At 36.8% G+C, this 26,364-nt stretch overlaps 1 protein-coding gene across 9 annotated transcripts in view; it reads left to right on the forward strand.

Moving 5' to 3' along the window:
- ESRRG (estrogen related receptor gamma) overlaps positions 1–26,008 on the forward strand; it is a 439,525-nt gene extending 413,517 nt beyond the window's left edge. For 4 of the 9 annotated variants that reach the window (XM_088146649.1, XM_025177652.2, XM_025177594.2 and 1 more), the window contains 2 exons: positions 13,763–14,032; positions 22,153–26,005. In XM_088146649.1, coding sequence (XP_088002775.1) covers positions 13,763–14,032; positions 22,153–22,397 — 515 coding nt within the window. In that variant the 3' untranslated portion in view covers positions 22,398–26,005. Of the gene's footprint in view, positions 1–13,762; positions 14,033–22,152 lie in introns of all 9 variants that reach the window. The other 5 variants (XM_088146629.1, XM_088146635.1, XM_007420056.3 and 2 more) reach the window with 2 other exon arrangements.
- The last annotated feature ends 356 nt before the right edge of the window (positions 26,009–26,364 follow it).

Here is a 26,364-nt window from a genome sequence, read left to right on the forward strand (position 1 = left end):
AATGAATAAATAGATATACGCTGTCTAGATATTTTTTAAAAATGATAATTTAAAACAAATTATAGCCCGTCACATTTATATTGATGGGTTTCTCATGTGACCATTTGAAAAATCAATATGTGGCTCAAGTCTGAAAGGAACTTTGTCGAAGTAGTAATAAAGCTGAAGAAATTCAAATGAAGAATCTGTGAGGTACAATATTGAGATTGAAATTCTCCTGCTTCTACAATATACCCATCTGCATTTCTCAAAGCTTAGAGTACTGCCTCCTCCTCTTGCTGATTTGAAATGGATCCCACATAATACGTGTTATGCTTTTAAATATTTTGTGCTCTGCTCGGGGTTCTCTTGGGTGCCTTTTAATTATCAACTTTTGCCAGAAAATTTGGAACCGATTATATGCTTCGTTCATGGAGGAGTTGGCTGCTTGAAGTTCTTTTGTCGAGTCATTTATTCCCTTAATAGGAATTTTCTGATTGGTTGTCATTCTTGTTCACCTACTGGGTGTCACTGCCTCTAAAACACTTGTCATTCTTTAATGGAAACAAAATAGTCATTGCTGTCAGAGCTGCAATGTCATTCCACTACCCCTTGCTGTGTCGGCAATAGTGAAAATGACAGAGCGGCTCTCAGTAGGGGTAATTAAAATGTAAATATTGATATTTTATTATTTGAAATTACTTTCCAGTGCGGCATTTAATATCTCTCCATCTGTGCGGCTCTGTTTAGCGGTCACTTTAGTGCAGCTCTGGGATGCCGAGCGGCGGCTTGATCCCCGTTATGTCAAAATGCTTGTTGCTGCTTAATTTTGATATCTAATTAAGTGGAAAAGTACAGTCCACACTGTAATCCATGGCATCTTAACCAGCTGCTTGGGTATATTTAGAATTAATCTCCACTATGGAATCATCCTAATGTATGCAATTAAGAGTCTGCCAATGGCTAATTAGGTGTATTAGAATCAGGCTGCTCCCCCCCCCCCCCCACACACACACTTTCTTTTCTTGAACTGTTGCAGACTTCAGATACTCTGCTTCTCAAGTAGCTTAACAAGTCGGATGGGGTGGGTCTCCAACAGGGGATATCCTGAGCTCAGTGCTGAAATTGCAGGTGCAGGTGCTGGGTGAGGAGATTCTACACCGCGTTTAAGATGGCTTATTTTTTTAATGTAACCGAGTCCTCCTGAAGTCACTGAAAAAGCCCAAAGCTATTTGAAAGATTCTTCTTGTTTCTTCCTGTGAAGCTTACCAAATAGTTCTTAGAAAACCTTTAATGAGTTTACTGTTTTAAAAGAGAGGGTTAGCTGTATACAGAGTAGAAGATTAAAAAAACAAGCAAACAAAAAACGGTTAATTTAATCCTCCCTTGGGTCAATGGTTAAAAGGAACTCAGTCCATTAAGATTAGTTTAACAGTTTAGACATAGCAAATGTGGCTGTCTTAGAATCAAGGTGGTGGTGGTGATTTTGGTTGTATTATATTTTCACAACACAAATCATAGACTGTTTATTAGTAAGATTGCTTTTTAATAGCTCAAATCCATGAAGCTGCTTAAATTATGATGTGTTGAAATTTTGTGTATGAAAACTGGTCCCATTCTCTACTTCCAGCAAACAAGATCTTTCTTCTACTTTACCTATGGGGGGGGGGGCAGGCCAGAATATTTAGAACAAGTAAGTAAGTTTGTCCATATGAGGACCTTCTTTCCACCAATACATACAAATGAGCAGGAAGTCCAACTACAGAAAAATGCTATCTAGGTATTGTGATATACCACTGCAGAAAACATAAGGCAGATCTTCTGCTAAAATAATGTTATTTCACTAAATAATCAGTCAGTCAATTAGACAATCCAGTATCTGTCTCTGAATTCTACCGGAAAGATCTGCCATCATTGGGCACTTACCAAGCAGACCACGAAAGAGCAGGAAAAGTGAGGCAAGTACCAAGTGGATAGGGCCAGGAGGCAAAACCATGCTTAGGAAGAGCCCCTTGCCCAAGATCTGCACCCTCATGAAAGCGGGAGCCACTGCTAACATTTGCTTTTGCTTCTCAGAGACAAAAAGTATTTCCTTTATTTTTTTTCTTGAGCAACTTAGGTAATATAGTAAGTTAATTATACTTCTGCTGTGCTTGTATTGAACCTCATTGTTCTTTTACTTTCTGTTTTTTTTAAAGGCTAATTGTTTTAAATAATGGAGTTTAATCTTATTAAAACTTAGGCCCCTGGGGGACCCATTTTCTGAATAGAAGATAGGATAACATGAATCTTCTAAAGCCAAATGGTCATAGAACCACCCTATCTTATTTTTACAACAAGCCTATGAATTCATGACTCAAAGGTTAGCAAATAGTCTATTATCAGATAATAATTCTGTTAAAAATGTATGTTGTATGCTGTTCCATTTTTAGTCTTAAGCACATAGAAAATACTTGATTTTGTAGCTGCAAAAAATGAGGCTGCTAATTTGATCAGCTGCAGCCATGGAGGGGGAAGAGCAAATGCAAGTAGTCAGCTCTGGGTGGCATACATGGAAGTAGGATTAATTGCAGGGATTAAAGCTTGTTTAGTAAAATGAAATAATTAAAAGCTTTGACTCAAATTCCACTCATGGTGACTTATATAGATACATCCATGCAGACCTGATAGCAAACTTGATCCCCCGCGCCCCCAACGTTCTGTTGTAGCCCACAGCCCTGGATTTCCCAGATAGTTCTCCATTCATGTGTTTATCAGGGTCAACCCTGCTTAGCTATCTAAATCAGCCAAAGTAAGAAAATTTCCACTTAGCAGGACAGTATTGAATATAGTCCAGTTTAAATTACAAAAAGACAATGTATTCTAAGAGTTGTTACAGTTCTAAGTTTATAGTATCATTGCATCTAGAAACAGGAATATTTAGCCTGAAATCTTCATTTCTGAGAAGGGGAAGAGGTAATTCCTCACTTCTCCTAAATGGCATCTTTAGAAAAGTAAATAATGCAAATAGAATTTTTAAACTGCCTTTATGGTATTTGAGGGCCCAAAGGACCCCAGCAGCTGAACTTAGTTAGGAAGATAACAAAGTGTTGCTATATCAATATGAACTGTGAATACCTCAAAGCTGGGAGCTTCCTTGTCTTCCTTTCCTGAAACTCAACTTGTTTTTCAAGTTGTTCTTCCTGAAGTTTGTTATGTAAGTCTTCATAGAAGGAGTGTGTGTGGTGTGTATCAACTGAAATATATCTAACTGGCATTTAAATTACATTAACACCTTTTTGTACAGCCTGAGTGAGAGATCACACTAGCCAAGCAGCATCTTTCCTGTTTGTAAATGTCTAATTTGCTGCTTTTAAATTGCTGTGAACCTTTCTTACTTAGTCCTGCTGCATGAATCCACTGTTGCAGATATTTCTGACAAGTGGACGTTAGCTTAGTGAGAATCCATTGTTCTTAATGGATTGAGAAGGACGTGCAGTGTGAATGCATTTTCATTGCCATACGAGCTCTCTGCTCTTGTTTCAGGGAGATGAAAATCGTGTGGCGATAAAAGCCCTGGGTTTCTCCATCTCTTTTGTCGCACTTGCTGTGGGGCTTGTTGGAAAGGTGTTTATGGTCAGAAGTTTTTCTGGTCCCTGTTAGAAACCATTTATATTTTATATGAACTTACATTTAAAGAAAGATGAAAGGACTGTAAAGGTACAATTTAAATAAAAAAGGGAATAAAATAGACCATGACACAATTGGACTTTTAAGTTCTGTACGGAATATATTTGGGATGAAGAGTTTGACTTTAACATTTATGTCCTGGGTGGAATGATAAAAAAACCCTCCATATAATATTAATATTAATAATCCCAAATAATTGGTGCCTCTTTCTTTTGCAGGTAAATAAATGAGTAGGATTCAGTGTCTCAGGGGTTCAACAATATTTATACAGGAGCCCTAGTATATGACAGATGTCCTTTAGATTCCATTTAAAACAACAAAATAATTTGGGCCAGCTACTGCACCACTGCCTAGGATTATGGAGAGATTTTGAAAAGGTTCAGGAGCAAATGCCTTTTTCCAAATCTCCCTTTGAATGCATGTGCAATGAATGTTATGATGAACTCTTCTACACTTACTTACAAATAGAACCTATCAGATCCTGTCTTCTAAATCTGTCATTACTTAGAAGTAACGATAGAGAAGATCTTAGCTCAGATTACTGCAGAATTGCTATGTTCAGCCTATGGCAGGTGGCAGCTCTCTGGCAGATCCCAAATAAGACTGGATGTACTTAGCTACTACTTGGAGACCACCAACGAATCCCACCATGTACCTTAGACTGAGAAGCTGGGGCGGGGGAACCATTCTGGAAGAGGCACTGGCAAATACTTCTATGTTGTTGCTAAAGAAAACCCTACATGGATGTGTGCAAGTAATCACCAGGAGTCAAACTTGAGGGAGCATTTATCTTTCATCTGTTCAGACATTACATTCAGTACATGCTCAGTAGGCAGTTGGCTCAACAGCTAGTGTTAAGGCCTCTTGTATGGTTTCAAAAAACTAGTACAATCCAAACAATTCCAGTCATGAAGGTAAGGAAAAAACTGTCAAGTTGTTTCTCTCAATTCCACATTTTCTAAACTGACAGTTCATTGCTTTCATTTCTATATTAGTTTTTCTGTGAAAAAGGCATACACAAAATGTATATGGGTTTTCCTATGTACTTTTGTCAAAACATACCTTTTAGGTACTTTTCTTAATAAGCATATTTGCAGAAGCAATTTCCTATCATCTAATTTTGTCTTTTCTTAATATTCATCTTTTTAAGAACACATCCTGTAAATGAATTGTTTATTTTGCACCTTCTCAATTCTAGATTGCACCACAAACTTCGGAAAAGTGCAATTTTCAGCACATCAGGATCTTCTGGTTCACATTTCTGTTGGGATACATTTTAAGAACATAACTACTAAACAAATTTCTCAGCCATTCTGCCTTTGTGTATTATAGACGAGCAAGAGATGGTAGTGGTAATCATATTTCTTCACTTTTTCTTAAGGCTTTACAAGGACCATCGAACTCTCAAGACTGTAATGGAGAATTCTAGAAATAGTCCATCCTGCCTGAAATTGGTCCAGGCATAGCCTCACCATTCTTGCAGAACAATTCTTTGTCTTGTTATAAAAATCCATTTCCTCCCCCCCTCCCTTTTATTTACTGAGAAGTAGTTAGGGCTTGCTCATTAGCATATCTCATCCTCTACCACCTCCTTCCTGAACTACCCAGTATCTCTCAAGAGATACAAGGAATGGAGCAATCGAGAATTTTATAGAATTAGGAGCTTGATTATTGAGGGAAGCCTAGTTGTGTTGAGTATATCTTACAAAATACATTCCAATCTGATTTCAAATGACTTAAGCTCAAACATACCTTTATAAGATGATATCTCATCAGTTAGGAACATTGACGTTTGAAGACTGCTGCACATCTCCTGCAAGGGGATTTCTTTAATATAATATCCATTTTTTGGTGTTAAGTGTGACAGGTTCTCCTGAAAGTCTTTTAAACAAAGGATTTGATTCTGGAATCAAGTAAATCTCATTGGAAATCTCTGTGGCATAGAATTCCTTTAACGTCTGTTTGAGCACATTACCAAGAATTAATGATGAAAAAAATCTGTAAGTTGCACTAAAGTCCATTTTTTAACTTGGGTTAACTAGATTGGGTTGTTGAGCTTTTAAGCAAATATGTGCATAACTTCATTGGCAGTGCCTAATTAATCATCCTTTTGGGTTAAAACATTTTGAAGAAATCAGCAAAATTATCTAGGAATTTCTCTCTGAATTCTGCTATTGTCCATATTTGCTGACATATATAAATTAAGTCAAAGTGAGAAATCGATTTAATTCTAGTTGCTTGTTTCCATAAAACTGCAAAACAATTTTTATTGGATTAGTGCTATTTAAAACTCTGGGAAATTGATTTGCCAAAAAAAAAAAAATCAACCTAACAGTGAAGAGCTTTGAACATTCATATAATTAAGAATAAATGTATTCTAGTCTAGTCACCATTTTAAGCTATATTAAAAAAAATTACTTTCATCTTTACAAATGCCATTCTAGTAGAAATACAGAATATGACTGTTAAATCTTTGTATTTCTCCTGAACATGCATTTTTCTAGTACTCTGTACAGACTGAGCTTGATGTTTGAAAAGCTGCCTCTGTACTCTAGAGAGCCGTGAAATAGCTGGTCAGTTGTATAAGAAGGGAAGAAGAAACATTCTCTTGCATAAACCTGTATGCAGGTGACAACAACCTTAGGGTTTCCCAGTCCAAATAATTATTCTCGTGATTTTTTCTTTTTTTTTTGACTGCTGCAACAGCTTGCTCAGACCATTTCTGTGGCATTCTCAAACCTTCCAGGAAATCTTTGCCCTCACTGTTCAGTTGAGATCTGCCACAGCCCAGAGCATTCCAAATGAATCTGGATCAATGCCCAGTCACTGCCTTGTCCCACGAGTGATCTTACACTCATCCCAAAGGCAAATAGTTTGATCAGACTCTGGACTGATGATAGATTAGTTAATCACTGAATCCAGTACCCAAATCCCTACCTTCTTCATCTTCCAAAGCTGTGGTTTTCTTAGAAACCACAAAGGTCCAGCAAACATCTTGTGAAGCTCTGTTAGTGATCTTAGTTTGTTATACTCCCAGTTTGTTTATAGTTTAGCATATTTAATCTTTTGGTCATGTTGAAGGCTTTGGTTGTGTTTCAACAGGAGTGCCATGCCTCAGAGATGATATGATTCTTTCCCAGGCAAAGATATGACACAAAGAATATGATCAATATTCTTCTTGGTGGGGTACTTTTCATCATCTTAAAGCCTTGTCTGACAATTGTAATAATTAAAAGAATTCTACAATGTGAAGTATTGTGCCTCTTCTGGTGCTTCTAGCAATTGACTGGAAAAGTCAGAGATCTTGAAATGAAGCAGCATAATGGTGGTTGGTGGAAGGATTTTGCTTTGAAGGGGTTCTTCATGTGAACCTTTGTTGTTAGAGAGCATCTTTTTGAAGCTTTGTACAATTCTGCCATGTACTTCCTGAAAGTTAAATGTAGAAGATGGAATGTGATTTGATATATAATGCTACAACTGTAAGGTATTGTTACTAAGGATGTCAGTGATGTAGGATACAGCATACTGCAGTGTTTGAAGTCATACAGTGGCATATTCTGATTTCAGACTTGATTGGTGCACTTCTAGATGCTACTACAAACATGTGAAGTGCTTTCTTATTTATCGCTTAAATAAATGCACTGTTTCCTTTAATGTGTGAAAATTGTTTATGTCAAATCTTTTATGTGATTATTGTTTCCATAGATGTACTTCTGTGTCTGCTAGAAATTTCAGCAGATGCAAAGCTAATTTGGATTCTAAACCATTAGTTGTTGTATGGCAGAGAATAATTCTGTAGATACAGCTTTTCTGAGAATTGTACAATAACTCCGTGCCTGCCAAGATTCCATCTTCTTCCAATAGAATAAGACATAGAAATCTTGTCCTCTTAGTAGAAAATGGAACAATATCTGTTAATTTTATTGAAATAATTTTATTGGAATATATCCACATTTAAATTTGGTGGGGCTAAATCCATATTTGAACAGAGGAGGGACAGAGTGAATTATGAAAGTAAGTTGCTGGGCTATATGTGTGAGCTATTCAAAATTTGTTTCAAGGGTTGATTCCTTAAGAGATGCACATTTTAGATGAAGTACTTCTGCTTTACCTTTCAGTTTATTCTGATATATTTTCAGAATGCAGAAATGACTATTAAGCATATAACTACTAAATAATAGTCATCTGAAGCTGGTATTTTAGTTATCAAAAATTGACTGACATACCAATGGAATACATCTTGCTTGTACAAAGAGGTTTTAAAATCTGTTAATAGCACAATATTATATACATGACAATATACAATATTACATACACAATATTACATACAACTGAACATATGAAAGTTGGCTGATAGTTTACAACATATGTAATGTGTGTCTATGTGTATTTTGGGCATATGGAGATGAAATTGTCAGTGTCAAAGGCTCTTAAGGAGGGGACCACCCATGTGTTGCTGGAGTTTTGTACAAAGAATGTCCATAAGGTCCGATGATGTCCCTCCTGAATACCTTGTGCAGGGTGGCTGAGGCAGAGATATAAAGGATTAACTCATTGGTACTTTCCATAAAATAAATAAGGTGCTAGGCATAACATAGCTAGCTGATGCAGCTCATAAAACATAATCACAGAATTGCCCAGGCCAAATATTTCAGTGACTAAGATGGAACAAGTAATAAAATGAATTTCTTCCATTCTAACAGCTTCTTTTGGGATAAACATTACTGATCCAATTTCAAAGATCACTCTGATTTCAGGAAAAAACTGTTAATAAATAACTGAATCTCATATTTCTCCTCCATGTCATTCTACCTAAATCACAGCTCCTTTTATAAATGCTTAATAGAAACAGATCAGGAAAGCCCCTGATGAATAAAAAAGAACCTTTATGCTATACAGCTGATGAAGTGAGCTACAGCTCACAAAAGCTATGCCTTTTAATACAGTTTGTTAGTCAGAAAAGGTACTACCAGATTCCTGATTTTCTACTGCTTAGATACTCTGTGGATTGTTTCCAGGTCAATGATACATCAGAATAAAACTTCTGGACAAAAATGTAGGACTCCACTTTGTTTAAAACATTAAAGTAGATTAAATATGCAATACTGTCTACTGTTAAACTTTTCTATTGAAAATGATCTAAGAGTATCCTTAGTCCGTCTTCTTTATTTAAAGTGTTGAAGTGACTTGTTGGATTTCTGTTGTTATTTAAACAGCTATTTCATCTTTCCATTTCCAGGATGTTCAAAGCAATCGGCGAAAAAACAAAACAAAAAACTGGTTAAAGTATCATTTAAAATACCTAAACAACACCTAAAAGTATAATGAATATAGATAGTCCCTATTTTGTTAGTAGAGAAATATGTGGCACACACAATACAAGCTTGTGCTCCCGTAGAGCATTTTCTCTCACTTAAAAGAGCAGGAACCCTCTGCATGCTTTGAGGATTTGGACTGTGACCAATAGGCATTAAATGCTTGTAGTGTATTTTCTTTCCAGAATGGAACAAAAGAATTCAAATAAATGGGAAGGATCAGAGACAAAGGCAGAGAAAACAGTAACTGGCATTCCTCCCCAATTGTTGATACTGTAATATTTTGCCAGTTCTCTTGTAACACTATGATTGTTTTCAAAAACGGCATACTAAGGGTACTGTAGATAAACCACAAATGTGCCTCCAGTGTCTATAAAATCCTAAACAGACTGTAGAAGAGTGTCTTTGGGAATGATAATGATTTAGGCTTGTTATCTTGGGGACCTGTGCTATGAAAGAGGCAAATGGAAAAGCAAGTGGACAAAATGGTCTGTTTTAAAAGAATATGTGCTATAGATCCATGCACACTGTAGCTGAAGAATTAATTTCAGTAGACAGAATATTGCGGAGGCTTTACATGGTAAAAACACCAAGGGCTTTGTTGCCATCTATATTTCACTTTCTTCTAGTGTTTTATGAATATATGAAACTGAAGGCAGGAGGAAAGAATCAGGCAAGTTGCTCAGCTGGGTCCCCCTCATGCATACTTTGTGATAACCGAGAGTCATTAGGTTATAATTACAAATGAAGTGGAAGGTGCTTTTTGTTGAAAACCCTCTATTTATAGAAGCAGTGCAATCTACATAGGAGAAAAGAGCTGGAAGAGTGGTGGGTCAGAGAGGCGAGAGAGAGCCCACAAATCATGGCCCTTGTTTATGGCTATTTGCAAGAAACTGCATAGAATTATAGTGGTTTGCATTCAGCGTCGTTAAAGTGGAAGAGAATGCCTTGTAGGGGTTAACTTCTTATGCCTGCACTGCAGCCTATTTCTGTCAACACTGGACTTGGGAAACAAACATTTATGCTTTGTGAAATGGAAGTGTATTTTTGAAGACTAGCCGTCAGATGTTTTTTGCCCTTCACACTTTCAAATGCTTAGCCTTTTTTCTAAGTTGACTGCAAAGAGCATCAGTTTGCCAGGCTAAAAGAGAGCTGGTGGAGGATTTGGGGTGTGTGGGGGGGGAAGGGGCAGAAAGTAAATGAGAAAAAGAATGGGTAAAGGGCTGGGTTGTCTTGACAAGTGCCCATGGCATCACCGTCAAATATATGAGTTTCAAGTAGAAGATGGCAGGAGGGTTGGCACAGCACATGCTTCCTTCCAGCCTATGACCTCTGGCTACCTGATTCTTGAGAAGCTTTTCAATCCTTCCAAATGATGTTATTCCAAACTGTCATCTGGTTTACTTGGAGCACACTGTCTCGCAAATAAACATGCTATTTAACTGCAGGTCAAGGTACAGAGCCATTCTGCTAGCAAAATGCCTGGGATACATTAAATGGCACTGACACGGAGAAGGAGACGAAGAGGAATCAAAGTTGTCAGCAGCATGCATGGAATTGGTCTGCACTGAGGGAAAAATGCCCCATTGTGTATTGAACTGTATTTTTTAAAGCCATAATATAGTTGAACATTTAAAACTATGACTTGTCAAATGCTAGGGATTAAGGAACTATATGTGACAAAATTAAAAGTTCAGGGGAACACCAGCAAGGTGATATCTTCTAGATTTTGGGAGAGCTCAGGGCTGAGTGGCTGGAAAATGTTAAGTGGTTAGTGGGAAATTCATATCGAGTTTGGAGATTTTATTTCATATACAGTTTAAAAAGATCACTTTTTAGGAAGGTGTGGACGTCTATTTTTTCCCTATTGTACAGTGGCTAGCATTCTTCCACAGAGCTTCATACATTTAAATGAACCCTAACATTGGTTTATTTGGTAGGCCCTTTTACTCTGTGTAAGAGTTTTTTGAAATATTTTATGTTACCAAGTTTTTTTGCTTTTGCAAACAACAGAAAAAAATATTTTAGTTTTTATTTTATTAATTAAAACACAGATATAAAGTTAGGCTTTACCAGCTCTGATATTTTTAAGAGTCTACCATCTCTCATCACTTCCAATAAAGGTTTACACTGAATGCCTAGTAATAAAATATGATTTTACTAAATGTACTCAAAGAACATGATATAAAATTCCACAATTCTACCTCCTGCACTTTATTTTCTGGGGTATATGAACTATATACATCAAGAAAAAATGTGTGCACCCCTGTGTATTTTCTACAGGCATAAACAAAATATATCATTCATGATCAGGGACAACATATTTCCTGCAGGGGAAAAAAGCTGTCCAGGGAAATAGTGTAGAAATATGAAGATTATCCTGAAGAAATGAGAAACCATTTACACATTTGTAAAGTCTGACCAAATATCCCTTCATAAATTAATGGGGTTAGTAATAGGTTTTTTTTTAATTGTCTGTTAGGTACTGTAATTGCTAGCAAAACCCACTGTAATTTAAATTAAAAAATAAAAAGTAAAATGCGTAGATTAGCATATAAATAAAAAGCAGGAAGGTGAAAGCTTTGGGGGGAATAGAAAGGAAAATGATTGAAATTAAAAGTTCTATTGAGATTTTATTGCTTTTTTTTTATTTATTTGGCTTAATTAAATGCCCCTGAAGTGTGTGAAACATGGTTATAGTTAAAAAACACTGTTACTTTGTAAATCGTAGGGACAAAGGGGTCTCCTGGACTTTAAAGTTTCCGTGCACGTAAATGTCAATAGAGTGCCTTCTCCATCATCAGCACTAAATTCACATTGATGCCTCTTTTCTTCTCTGTATTGATCCTTCCATGAGAACGTAGATTTGTATCTGTTAATTAATGCGTCCTGAAACAGCGTTTGTATTAATCAGGCAGATAAGAAAAATTGGATGCCTGCACCCTCATGACAACCGTAAAAGTGCTGGCCCTGATAAAAATCATGGACGGACCTCAATAAAAAAGTTCCTCCTTCCACTCAATAAACTAATCATCCCTGCTTTTAATTATTCGGCAGAAAGATGTGTGGAGATTGGAGAATGTGTAAATCTATTTACTAACAGCAGTGTCTGGGAGGGAGAATGGGCCTGTCACAAAACAGAGCTGCAGGCAACGTTCTCCGTCCATCTGCTTCTTGAGAGAGAGGCTGGAGCTAATTGCAAATATGCCTTCCGTTTTCAGACCCTTTCAAATTATTATTTCTGTTTCATTTCCTTCCATTTCCCACAAGAAGCATGGGGCTAGCCCGTTGTCATTTTTCAGAAAGGTTGGCTTCACTTATTTAACAATGTTGTTGATCTTGTTTTGGGGACATGACAAATGCCCTTTTATAAACAAGGAACGGAATACAGTATGGAAAATGTAAATAAGAATTAAGAAATAACGCAAAGGAATGGAGGCAGGGTCTCAAGAAAGTACAGCACTTTTAAAGCATGTCTCCTGGCTTGGAGTGACTTCTGATTTCTTTCAATCAGAATACGTTTGCTTCCGAGTTGTGCAGCAGGCTGAATCTAAACTGATGTCTAATTCTTGTGCTTTGGCAAGATTCTGTGTGTTTTAAGATAAATGAGCAGCAACAATCAAAGCCTGTTCTTGCTGTAGGATCCCTGTCAATGCACATGTGAGCAGCTCCATAAGTCACACACAGAGAGCTTTAGAGTGTCTTAAGACCCACCCACCCCCCTTAAGAAAAGCTTGACTAATCCCTTTTGATGATTTTATTAACTCCTGGGTGGTTGCAGGTGCCAACTGGCAAACTACGATATTTCATGGATAGGCCAGGAAATTGCTCCTTCACTGGGACCTCCTGTGATCCGAGCATTGTCAGTCGGAGATAATAAATTAACAGCTACTGTAAATAGGTGCCTGAAAAGGTATGGCTATAAAGAGGTTTGCCCTTAGTGATCCTATTAAAAAGGAAAGGAGAGATAGTGAAACAAAAGCAAAACTTAAATTCATTAAGAAGCATTATTATATTTTCTCTCTCTCTCTCTCTCTCTCAAAGTGATGGTGTGATTACTATTCACTTGGCACTTTAATGTGCCATTCTGTTATTTGAGCAGTGTGGTGGAGGCAGAAGCTATTATAGAAGTAATTAGCGTCTTTTCTGGAAAGGGTAGGTCTTACTGAGGTTGAAGTTCAAAAAGCACTCTGCTTGGTTGTTGTGATCATCACTTAATTCTATTAAGGTATCAAATTACCTCCCCTTTAAAATGATTTCCCCCATTTTTGTTTAAAAAAGCACTCTGCCTTTAAAGGAGACCTTGAAATTGTTAGAGTGTAGTATGAAGTCTATGCAGAAGTAACTGCATTCAGTGAGGCTTACTCAGTGGGAAGTAACAGGGTAGATAAGATTACAGGCTGTCATATCTTTTATTCTTTCTCTTACCAGCCATGACCATTATTGCCAAAATGTTTCCAAATTTGATGTAGGCCATATCAGATGTTACTGAATCTGGGTAACAATTGTTTACAATTTATTTGAGGAAATGTATTCTTAAATACTGAATAACATACCACAGGCTCCTCCACCTAATTTTACAATAAGCCCAAGATGTACTGATTCATTTTTATTTGAAGTGCTTTTGCTGTAACTATTTTATGTCTGCTGATATCGGCGATCTGAGAGGGCAGAATCTGCAAATACAGATTGCTAACTTACGTAATAATAACAAGCACCAGGGTAAAGTTATAATGCCGAATTATGATGGCCCAGTACAATTTTAATTATGTTTCTGTGTACTTTCCTTCCCGGTTTAGGATTTTCCACTTTATCGCTTGCTGACCAGATGAGCCTTCTGCAGAGTGCTTGGATGGAGATTTTGATTCTGGGCGTAGTGTACCGATCACTTTCCTTTGAGGATGAGCTTGTCTATGCTGAAGACTATATTATGGATGAAGATCAGTCTAAATTAGCAGGCCTTCTTGACCTCAACAATGCCATCCTGCAACTGGTAAAAAAATACAAGAGCATGAAGCTGGAGAAAGAAGAGTTTGTCACCCTCAAAGCTATCGCGCTTGCTAATTCAGGTTGGCAGATTGGCATGATGGCTCATGTCATTTTCCCCCTTCCTCTAATACCTTCTGCATGACAGTTTCTAAATACAACTGTCTAAGAATAAGTCATTCTTAATCATACTACTGCAGAATAGTGCTGAATGGCTAGAAACAAGGTAGTTCAAATTAAGGGAAGATCTATGATTAGAAGTATTTGTTGTTCTGAGTTTCCAATTTGGTTAAAAGATGTCAGAAAATTCAGGCAGTATTAAAAGCAAAGATGCTTTTCAATAAACATTAATGTCATTCTGCTTAAATCCGTTTCATAATCCAGATCAGTCTAATCAGTCTGCTAAAACCCCGTAGAATGGAAGGGCCCATGACTAAATGCAATATATGATCTACTTCAATCTAGCTACTAAACACAGTGAACTCAATACCGAAGGTGAACTCGGGTTTTATTAGGGAAGGGAGCAAATCATTATTTAATCTTGTAGGAACTCCTCTTCACTGTACAAATTTGAATTTTATGGTAGTTGTTTAAGCGCCTGATATAACTTGTTCAGAAGGGGGCTACGAATTCAAGAAAGGATTCTTCTCTGCATTTGAACTTAAAAGAGCTGAAGCAGTGAGCCAGTGTTTGATAAGTGAAAAATCGTTTGTTCTTTGTTGTTTTTTCTTTTGTGCCTCTCTAACACTTTATTGTGGTCTTAAGTCCCTTTTAGCATTTGCATAAAGTTCATGATAGATCCCTCTTTAATGACGTGCCGATCATTAGATACCTGTGTGTCAATAACATGCTCTGATGCTATGTACCATTGACAGTCACACCGTGCCCCTCCATCTGCTTTTGTTTTGACCCTATCTTTGAACTTTATCTTGGTTGCTGGCCAGTAGTTTTCCCTTTAATTACAAGAAGGAAACTGTCAATAAAATCTGTTAAATGGGATGCAATGAGTGGCTTGAATGGGCGGATGGCTATTTGTTCAAATTCTGCAGCTTTCAAGGTATTGACAGTTTGTTTTCTGGGGCCATATGTGACGATCAATCTCAGGCTGGGCTCAGCCGCGCTGAAAAATGAAAAACCAGATTGCTTTTGCTTACTTGTGGATGACGACTTGTGATTTGGTGCGGTCCTAGTGAGATGAGGCCTTCTGCCCAAATTGTCCCCCCGAGAGCCAGGATGCGTGACTGTTTTTAGAAATAATTTTTTAATTGATTTTGTAATTAACAGTTCATCTACAATATTGATGCATGAATCTTCAGATTGATAGGAGGAAAATTGTTTTCAACAATGAAGTTGTACTTTCCTATTTGTCTTCATAATGGGATCTAGCATTTTGCATTTTAATTGGGGTTTTAATTGAAAAACAAACAAAAATGAAGAATAAAAAATATCCATAAGAAATATAAATGCCTTAATCAATTGATGTAGGTGTAAGCAGATGTTGTCATAATATACATTCTAGTGGTCATCTCAAATTCTCATTTTATTTGGATAATCTTCCCCCAAACTAAAGTTATAAAACATTATGAGGTGTTCCTACGATTGTCATGATCCATTATGTTTACTGATAAAGTGAGATAATTGAGTCAGAAACCATGCACAGTTTGTATAAAAATACACATTTTAAAAACATTTTGAAAGACAGAAATTTGCACATTTGGAAATGACTGAGACAGTATTTTACTCTGACCTGCAGAGATTTAAAATGACATTCACTGAAATCATCAGCTTAGTATAAACATCTGGCTTGATTCAATAATAATTAATGCTCTTTTGTGCTCTAAATCAGTGAACTGATTTAACAGTAACCTTCCTGCCTCCCCTTCCTCTGTATTGTACCCATGCATAAACATATAGGATATTAAAATGAACGAAACATCACTAGTATTATAACCCCAGTTTATAGGAACTTGAAATAAAAGGCCTTGAAAGAGAACTAATGGATGTCTGCAAAGCCAAAATGCAGCTCTAAGAGGTCCAGATGTCATTCTGATGGTTTTGCTTATCCTGATCCCAATGTTTCAACTCATACTTGAATTGAGATGGAATCTGGGGTATCTTAGAGGCTAGCTGCAGAAGATTGGAAGCACTGGATTCAGGCAAAATTTCTTTTTTAACATGTGTCCTCCAAAGATAGGAATTCCTATTATTTTCTGGAGATTCAGAAATGAACATTTCTGTATTGTTACAGTTTTATCCCATACTGTCTCCAAAGAATCTGATTGTGACACAAGGGGAGATATTAGCAAAAGCCACCACCAGACTGAACTCTGATACTCTTAATATCCCATTGGTAATAATCATAATTGATGGGTTTATATAACCTAAAACAATTTGATGTATTCTTTGCCTTCATATATCGGGTTTCTAATTAGGTATTTAAAATGGTTGAATGGAAAAAGAAGTTCCAATCTTTAGGAAATGAGCTGGCATCACTGAGTGCTTTGCTTACTCACAGAAAGGGGGGGACCCACCTCTGAATATTTTCTAAAGCATGTATGTAGCAATTACTTCAGGCAGGTGAACTCTGCTGTGTAATAAATGGTGTTCTCTCTGTCTCTTAGTGCTTTTACTAAGTGTTCCCATGTATTGATTGGGAAATGCCAAATGGAAGGTGTAGGTTCACAGGTTTGTTTGCTTTTAATTATTTCATCAAGAAACAGACATTTGTACTTTTAGGCTAGAGGCTTTTTAAAAGACTTTGTGTCCCAATCAGCTGAACTGCCACAGAATTTCTAACTCTTTCTGTTCACCTAATCTATAGCACCTTCCCCCATTGACTGAACCCCTTTAAAATGCTGCTCACTGGAACACTAAAAAGGAGACACTTAGGGTTTCTATGAAAGCAACATCTTGGAATGTTGACAGACTCCAAGTGGATTTACCTGGAGTAAAGTGGTGGAAAAATAATCTAAAGACTCAATATTTGGGGGGGGGGGGATCTGGAGACAGGGGTTGGCAGTTATAACACAGGCTGACTTGAAGAGACTCACTAGTGGCACTGAACTAAAAAAGGCATGGAGTAGCTCTCTATGCTGCCTGGGGAGTTCTAGGAGTTGAAGTCCAAACATCTTAAAGTTGCTCAGGTTGAGAAACACTGCTCTAGAGATAGGCTGCTTAGATTCAGGCTCTGGGAAGATGCTCTTTTTCTCCTTATGTTACTACAACCGTGGACACACATACAGCAGACTTTCTAATGATTCTACCCAGATATAGCAAGTAGCAGATTCTATTGACAACTCTCATGTGAGTAGATTACTTGGGTAGAAGCCCTAGAATTTCTGGTCCATGATTATCTTATAGCTCTCCTCATATGTACCAGAGACTTCTTTCTTCAGCTGCTTTGCTGAAAGTTCCACTTCTTTCAGTCCTCTGAGACAAAGTTCAAAGGATAATTGTGATGGGCCACAGTGAGAGTTGTTAACAATACTGGCCACTATAATAGAGTGTACACTGCTCTTGTAAATCCATCATCGCTTGTAAGAGATAGTGGTTAAGATATCAGTGAATACAACCCTGAAGTTAACTGGTTGACTTTGGGCCAGTCACATTCTTGCAACTGAGCTGACCTTAGAGGATTGTGAAAGAAAATCCCCATGTACGATTCCTTCGGCTCTCAGAGAAATGTAGGACGTAAATGAAATAAATAAGCAAGCAAATCCTTGCATGGAAATAGAATTCAAAGGAGGCAGCAATGACACTAACAAATTCCAAAATGGAGAACAATCTAATCAAACTGATATTTCGTTTAAATTTCTGTTCGCAATTCAGTAAGTCTTCTGAAAGAAATCACTCTGCTTCAAAATACTTTTAAACATGGATGATGCTACAGTATGGAAGTGTTCTCACCACAAAATATTTCAATTAGCATATCAGCCTATACTAAAAATTATTTTGGCCACCTTTACCATTTGAGCTTGCCAGTGTGCATCAAATTCAGAAGAGCTCCCAACTGCATTCTTGGTTTCTCTGGATAATTCAGTCAGGACCAGTTGTAAGCCTTTTTTCCCCCTTTATCCCAATCCATAATTTCATCTTCTGAATCAAGTTTTAGTGTAAGTCTCATTTATCTCACCCACAATTTATCTCACAAGTTCAAGCATTCTAGTCATCCTTAGACGAATAGATGGAAATTAAAGGCCAGGTGTCATTTGCATATTGAAGAAATTTTTGCAGAAACTTCCAGGACCTCCCAGTCCTTCCATGTATACATTTGAGGCATAACTACAAGAACAAATTCAGGAACAAGAGAAAGCATGATAGAACCATTCAATTCCCAGAGTTTCAAAGCCACCTCTGAGAATGCTAAGCCATAAAGCTGAGATACACAGGAGATATAGAAAAATCTTCTCAGGAATAATGCTTCAAGCAAATTTTGAATAGGTCTTGATAAACATCAACTGGTGCTAGGAGGAGGTTCTGGAGGCAAAAGTTTTTAGCTGGGAACAGACCTATGTTGAACTGCAGCTATAGCAATCCTGACAGTTCCTAATTGCCTAGCTCATGATTTTAAACTTCTTCATGACTAAACTCTTGGACCTTTGATTTATGCTGGTTACTCATGGTCTGCTACTGTTGCCTAATTTCTGCCCTATTTTCATTTGTGGTATTTACACTGTCTCCGGTTCCTGCCTTTGCTTTTTAGTTTTTAGACTGAACTGCTACTGCCTCTGTGATACGACCATGATCTTTTGCTGGTCCTTGCTTCTGTGCTTGCTTGGGTGATGTCATTAGAACAGAACAGGACAGTTTATTTCAATCGAACCAGAATAGGCAGTCAAGAAAAGGATCATTGTCAATTATACTGAATTTTCTGTGATTCATGAGATGCAGCCTGTTTGCACATGTGTACATATACAGTTTTTGAATGTAAATAATTGTTTGGGTAATCAGTTATGATTTAATCCCAAATGGCTCCGAAATCAACTCTTCTGGGGTTAAGAAAGCTTGCATCTGACTACATTGGACTTTCTATCTAACTTCCTTTGAATGAAGCAAAGTATCTCAACTCATTTCAGTCAGGCTTCAGACATGATTATGGGTAGAAACAGCATTGGTCTCTTTGATGGATAACCTTTTTTGAGACCTGGGTGTGGGAAGTGTGTCCCTCCAGGTCCTACTAGAGTTTTCAGTGATATTCAGTAGTATCAACCATGGCATCCTTCTGGACTACCTGTGAGGTTTGGGGATGGGAGGTTCCATTATATTCTGTGCAAATGACACTTGGTGGTCATAGAGGAAAAGCATTCAAGCCCTTGGCAACTTCATCTTCCCCCACCCCCACAGTCTTTAGCATCTAAACCACTGGGAGAGATTATTCAACAGTTCATGATCAGGTATCATACCCAGTTGTACCTGTAACTGGAGATGCTGGAGATGTTCTTACCTGGTGCTTGGAGACTGTAAGGGATTGAATGGGACAAAACCAATTCATATTGAATCCCAAGAAGCCAAAGATACAATTTTTTGAGAAACTTTCTGCTTGATTGTTAGCATGAATATTAGCTCTAGATATGGTTAAACATCCCCTGAAGGAGCAGGCCCACAATCTGGGGTTTCGTCTGGATACATGGCTTCTCCTAGTACCGTAGGTGAAATCAGAGCCTTTGCCCTGCTTTTTCTTATATGTCCATTGTGGCCATTTTTGGTGCAAAGGGCCTTGGCAATAGTAATTCAGGTCCTCATTAGCTCCAGATTTGATTATTGCAATGTATTCTACTTGTGGCTGCATTTGAAGATGACTCAGAAATTTCTGTTAGTGCAGAATGTGTCAGTTTGCTTGCTGATGCATGAGAACCATTTTAGAAGGATTTACATCAGTGCTGCAGGCTCTGCATTGACTACCTATAAATTTCTGGGCCCAATTCAAAGTGCTGGTTATGACTGATAAAGCTCTAATGGCTTAAGTCCATTGTCGCTGATTGGTGATTGTCTTCTCCACAGAATCTGTCTATCCCAAGCATTCAGCTCAGGAAGGTATTCTGTGGATTCCCATTCCATGGTATGGCTTAAAGCTTAAATATTTGGAACACCTCTAGTGGCAATATACTCCAGCTGTCTCATACATATTTGGTGTTGGATGTGAGAAGGATTTCCATGGAACACTTAAGTTACTGAGGCAGTCTGGGGCTGAAGTGGGCTGGATGATGACGCAAGATGGATGGGTCCTGCAGATGGACAGAGTACCTTAACCACTACACCACGCTGATGCTCTTTGGACTACTATTCTCATAACACACAGCTAGTACAGTAAATTGCTTGGGAAAAGCTGCCTTATCCCACTTGAAGTCACTTGTTAGGTCAGATGAGCCCAGCATTATATTTTTCATAGTAGCCAGTTGTTGTATCACTGTCCCAGTTGTATCCAGGAATTGATATTTAGTGACATCTTGATATACTATAAAGATTCAGTATGATTATCATGATTTGATCATTGAATCAATTTTTTTAAAAATCCCATTATCACTTCTAGCAGCAAATTCCATGAATTAATTCCATGAAGTTCTCTAGAAATTCATAGACTTAGAAGGGGGTGGTGGTTGTCATTTAGGCTATCAAATTCATCTGCAAATTCAATAAACATTCATCCTACCTTTTTCACCTCCAGGTCATTAATAAATGTATTTATTAATTATTCAAATTAGGTGAGAATTGGTATGTGATAATCTCCAATTCTACTTTATCAGTTTTTCCTACACATTTAATCTTTTTATTTAAACTCATGGTCATCATTTTATCCTCAATTGCCATTTTGCTGCCTGTTCACCAAGTTTAGACATTACTTTGTGTAAGCTTTTCTGATTTCTAATCCATCCTGAGTATTTTGATGCCATCAGCAAACTTAGCTACTTCACCACTGACCTCCTAACTCAAGATCATTTATGGAGAAGTTAAATAACATTCCCTGTGTTGTAAGAAATATTGATTTATCCCCTGCTTCCCAGGAGTTTCTAATATGTAAGAGAGCTCATCCTAATTGTAGTCTTTTGCTTTAGTGTTCTGGATGGGAAATTTTAACATTAAATTGTTAAATATCTTTTTAAAATTTAAAAGTAATGGTTACAAATTAATTAATAAATGTGCAGAATCCCCATAGGACTCTATTATGTGTAATAATTTAATTCTTAATTCCTTAATTCTATTAAAAACCTCTAATGAAGTCATTTTGATCACATAATTTTTAATATGGCCACAAGGGATGTGGGTTTTAGATCTAGGTTCCACAAAAATTTTAAGATCACTTGATTGCAGTTTCCTGTGCCCTGCCTAAGTGTTATAGGAAAGAACAAGACTTTAAAAAATGTTAGGGAGGTAACATTTATGTATGCAGCGTGCATTGCTAGCAACAGATCAGGTGGACTGCCCAATCTCTGTAAGATACAAAAGTCATGTGGTCGAATAATGTGAGTTCTGCATCAGAAAGTACTTTGCATTAATTCAGACATTGTTTCATCTGCTACTGGGATAAACAGCATTATACCCGGATTTCAGGCAGAGGTTTTTCCCAGTTGTGGTCTCTGAAAATGTTTGTAGGTTCTATAAGCATCCCACGTGCCTGGGCTATGGAAATGTTTGTTGCTAATTTAAAATTCGGTTTTTAAAATTTTTTCTGTCTCCGAGCAAAATTCTCCCCGATGGATTTTGGTGTCTCCGAGACTTCCTATACTTTCAGAAATGAGGCTTTTATATAGTATCCCCAAGCCAAGTTTTCTCCAGGCATGCTGGATTGCAACTCCCAGAATTCCCAGCTATCATGGGAACTCCACTTAAAATTTATGGAGAATGTACTTCTGGAAGACTGTCCTGCTGCGTCAGCATGTTCTGAGCTTTCTGCATTTCTGTGAAATACTTTCTGAAAATACTCCTGCAGGTATCAAAGTTATCTTCTAAGTTATATAAACAAGATGTATTGAGAGGCAATAATCTTATGATTGTAACTACACCAGAGATCCACATGATAACACGTGGGTCATTTAATTTGCATACTTAAGGGAATCCAGAAAATGCTACTTAAATCCATGTAAATTACTGTTTTTGTTTTGTTTGGGTTTTTTTTTGGTATAATTCAAGTTGTAGAAGGGAGCTCTGGGATTGTAATCCTCCTTTCTGGCATGAACAATTGCTATCACTCTTGTTTGTTTTACAGACTCTATGCACATAGAAGACGTTGAAGCTGTCCAGAAACTTCAAGATGTCTTACATGAGGCACTGCAGGATTATGAAGCTGGGCAGCACATGGAAGACCCACGCCGGGCCGGCAAGATGCTGATGACTCTGCCGTTGCTTAGGCAAACCTCCACCAAGGCTGTGCAGCATTTCTACAATATTAAATTGGAAGGCAAAGTCCCCATGCACAAACTTTTTTTGGAAATGCTGGAGGCGAAGGTCTGACCTCAACATCCTGGCCCTTCCGGTTGGGTACGCTGAAACCATAACAAGAGGGACAACCAACAGGAAAACTGTGGCAAAGAACCTTTAGCATTACTTTAAGGCAATGAAAATGACTGCACTGATCGTTAAGCAGCAAGAATGAGTAGCAGCATTCTCTTTTTAGTCTCGGTCTTATTTGATGCAGTTCTCCTCCTTCATTTCTCTCTTCTTTTAATGTTGTTAGCTCTCCTTTGTTTGTAATTTTCTCCCTTTTGCTGCTGAAAAATTCATATATATATATATATATATATATATATATATATATATATATATATATATATAGGATGCCAGTGAACTTCTTGCGAACCACCATACCCCAATGACAAAGGAATCAAAAGCGAAGCATCGTAACTAGCAGTACAGTACAACACGATGAACAGACTGAATGCAGTATTATGTTTCACAAGAGCAGCCGCTAATTAGACAACTTCGACGGCAACGCATTGGCTGCTCCTTATCATTGCATTTCCATCTAGATCAGTTACAGCCATTTGATTCCTTCATTGTTTTTTCAAGTCTTCCAGATATTTCTTAGGTTAGCTACAATGTAACTTTTTCAGGGAATAGTTTGAGCTTTATTCATTCATGCAATACTAAAGAAAGGAAAGATAAATACTGCTTTTTTTTGTGCTGGCTTGAACAATTATGAACATTTAATTAAGGACAAATGAATCCTGCAGGAAGATTTTTTTAAAACAAAATTTTAGTTCTTCTTACTAATGGAAGATTTCTTTTCTACCAGCTTTACCACGTTTCAGCCATTTGTTAATGTGGGAATTTATCTTACTCAAGCAATAGTTGAAGGGAAGGTGCATATTATCACGGATGCAATTTATGTTGTGTGCCAGTCTGGTCTAGGACATCCCATTTATTTGCATGAGCTCCAGTTTATATCTAAATGTACACTGAAACCAACAAATTAGATTACACCTACAACATTTCCAAATAGTTTATATGTGTCATGTCAAATAGGAATCTAAAAAAGGGGTTAGTAAGTGCTTCTGTATGGCCAAGTGTAATTATGACTTGAGATTCTGTATTACTCTATAAGGTGGCCTATCATTTACAAAACTGGGACTTTTGCAGTAAAGTCCACCCTATTCCGTCTAGCAATAAGGAAAAAAAATCAGATTATCAGAGTAGTCAACCTCTGATCAACCTCTAGAACTTAGCACTTGTACACATTATTTATCAATTTATAAAACTTTATATTTTATATAGCTGTAGAATGCCATTTTTAAACAAACAGCCTAACCAGTATACCTACTTTTTCAACCGTTGTTGTCAGGATGTCAAAGTTGGTCAGTTTCAAGACTGTTAAGAGGTGTAATCTAATGTTTAAACTAATTAGATGCCCCCCCCCCAAAGTACAGTCACTAAATAACCTGGGAACAGGAATCTCCTTCCAATGCTATGCCAATGCACCAGTGTTAGTAGCTGCTCCCTGTGCTATGTGAACAACCTTATTCTATGTACACAAATGTAATTAAATTGTATTCCTAACCAACAAAAGAAATGTAGTTCAGCTTCTCAGTGTTTCATGTTTGCTGTGCTTTTTGGAACTTTTTAGGTTGCATTCAAAGACTGTTGTCTTGTTCTGTGGTGTTTGGATTCTTGTGGTGTGTGCTTATAGACACAGGGTAGAATTAGAGACAATATTGGATGTAAATTTCCTCAGGAGACTACAGTAGTATATTCTATTCCTTCTGGTAATAAGGTTCTTCATAGTAATAATTAAGAAACTGGAAAGCAAAATCCAACCAAGTACTCATCACGGACAAAAGTCACACTGAAATATTTTCAAAGCAAGGGATAATTTCTGTAACAGTTTATTATAGAATACCTATGTATAGCTTAGAAATAAACTTTGAATACTTCAAAATTATAGGTAAGTCTAATTTTTAAATGCTGTAAATATAGCTTTCATCTCTCCCATGTTATTAACTTGCTCTGTGTTGTTGCTAAGTCTTTTTTTTTTTTTACGCAGACACGTTTCCAAAAGTATCGCTACTTGTGTGCTTTAAACGAAATACTGCAGTTAACACTGCAGCAACCTTGTGCTAGGAAAACTGTGTATCTTTCATTAACTGTATGGGAATTTTCTTGTAGATTGTGTTTTTCTCAGTAGAGAAGTGACTGTTGTGTGATCCTAGATAAATTGTCATTAGCAGTTCATTCAGTTGGCCAAATAACTTGAAATTCACGGTGTGATAGGAGTTTGAAAATTGGAAGTCCCTTTTGAAAAATGGTAAAACCTTACAACTCCTGGGGGGGCAAGAAACGATGCTGATTCTATAAAATTATTTATATATATATGTAAGAGTTGAGAATAATTATTTTCCAGAAAATTTGTGCAGGGTTTAAGTTGCAAGTGTTACCTACATTATATATGTATATATAAATATCTAATATAAATATTGTTTTCACTGGATCACATTGAAGAACTTGGGTTTTCAGGGTCAATATCCCATCATCGTGTTCAGAAAGAAGGACAAACGTACAAAGACTTAAGAGGAAATGAGATATGTTACAGGAACACAGCGTAATTTTTCATTTGATTTTTCAATAATTTTTAGAGCTGCAATGAACAAATATCTCGTGGCTGTACAAACATTAACTGAAACATAGATACGCTGCACAGGCATTAGAATAACATTCTTCTTAAACCTTGCTGAAATAAATGTCCACAACCACTTATTTAAAGTGAAGTACTGGGGAAGAATTTCAAAAGGTGTATGTTTTATCATAACATGTTTTATTTCAGGGCATAAAATCCATAGAGCATTTCTCCTGCACAAGCAATTGAAATGACAGGGTGTGGTGGTGTAAGACCTCTCTCATCCAGTATGTTTTCTCCATTCAGTTCGATGTGCAGCAGACATTCCTAATGGATTGTAACCTGGGCTACTGTTTTCTTTTTCTTTCTCTCTTATTTAAAGCAATATGATTGTGTGACTCCTGGAAGTTGCACATTTGTTTCAATCAAATCAGATTGTTGTATTTATTCCACTATTTTGCATTTAAATGCTAACATAAAAAATATAAAAAATTAAAACTGCTATTTTTCTTATAGAAGAGAAAATGGGTGTTGGTAATTGTATTTTAATTATTTAAACGTCTCTGTTTACCTGCCTAGGAAAACACTTTATGGCAGTCTTATTGTGCAAAGATCTCAAAAGAGGGGAAAACCGAATTAAGCTGCTTATTATAATCCAGGAGTTGCATAATAACCAGTAGTAAAAACACAAATGAAAAAAAAATCATGTCTAAAGTTGTAGATGGGCTTCACATCTGTAAAGCAATCAACTGTATATTTTTGTGATGTGTATCATAATGTGTGCTCCAACCAATGTCCATTTGTGTAAATGTATTTATTTTATATTGTATATATTGTTAAATGCAAAAAGGAGATATGGTTCTGTAACTCCAATCAGTTCAGATGTGTAACTCAAATTATTATGCCTTTCAGGATGATGGTAGAGCAATATTAAACAAGCTTCCACTTTTAATTGCTTTTAATTTTTTTGTGTTCTGGATTTGGTTTTTGTTTTACTTTTTTCCATATGAAGAAATAAATTCAGTAAGCCCCACCTTTAGAAAAGTGGTAAACTGTATATCCTTAAGCTAATGTAGCCCTATGCTATATAAAGATTTGTCAAAATGAATTTTGATATGGTATAGTCATTTTGCATACTCTTAAATATTCAAACTGTCTTTTAGCACATTAGAATTCATTCTGACAAGCATTTGCTTAATCTTAAAACATCTCCACATCAAACCACATTACTGAAAATCAATGTCTTTCTATCAATGTCAGAAAAGTTAAGTTTTTCATTATTTTAAGATTATATTACCATCTGCAACTCATCAACAGCTGAATCTGTTCCATTCATAAAAATACTATAGGATTGCTTAGCAGTTTGAAGAT

Source organism: Python bivittatus, unplaced genomic scaffold, assembly GCF_059951505.1.
Source record: "Python bivittatus isolate LINGU-HERP-01145 unplaced genomic scaffold, Pbiv_v1 ctg000020_np1212, whole genome shotgun sequence".
In the NCBI taxonomy this organism is placed as follows: domain Eukaryota; kingdom Metazoa; phylum Chordata; class Lepidosauria; order Squamata; family Pythonidae; genus Python; species Python bivittatus.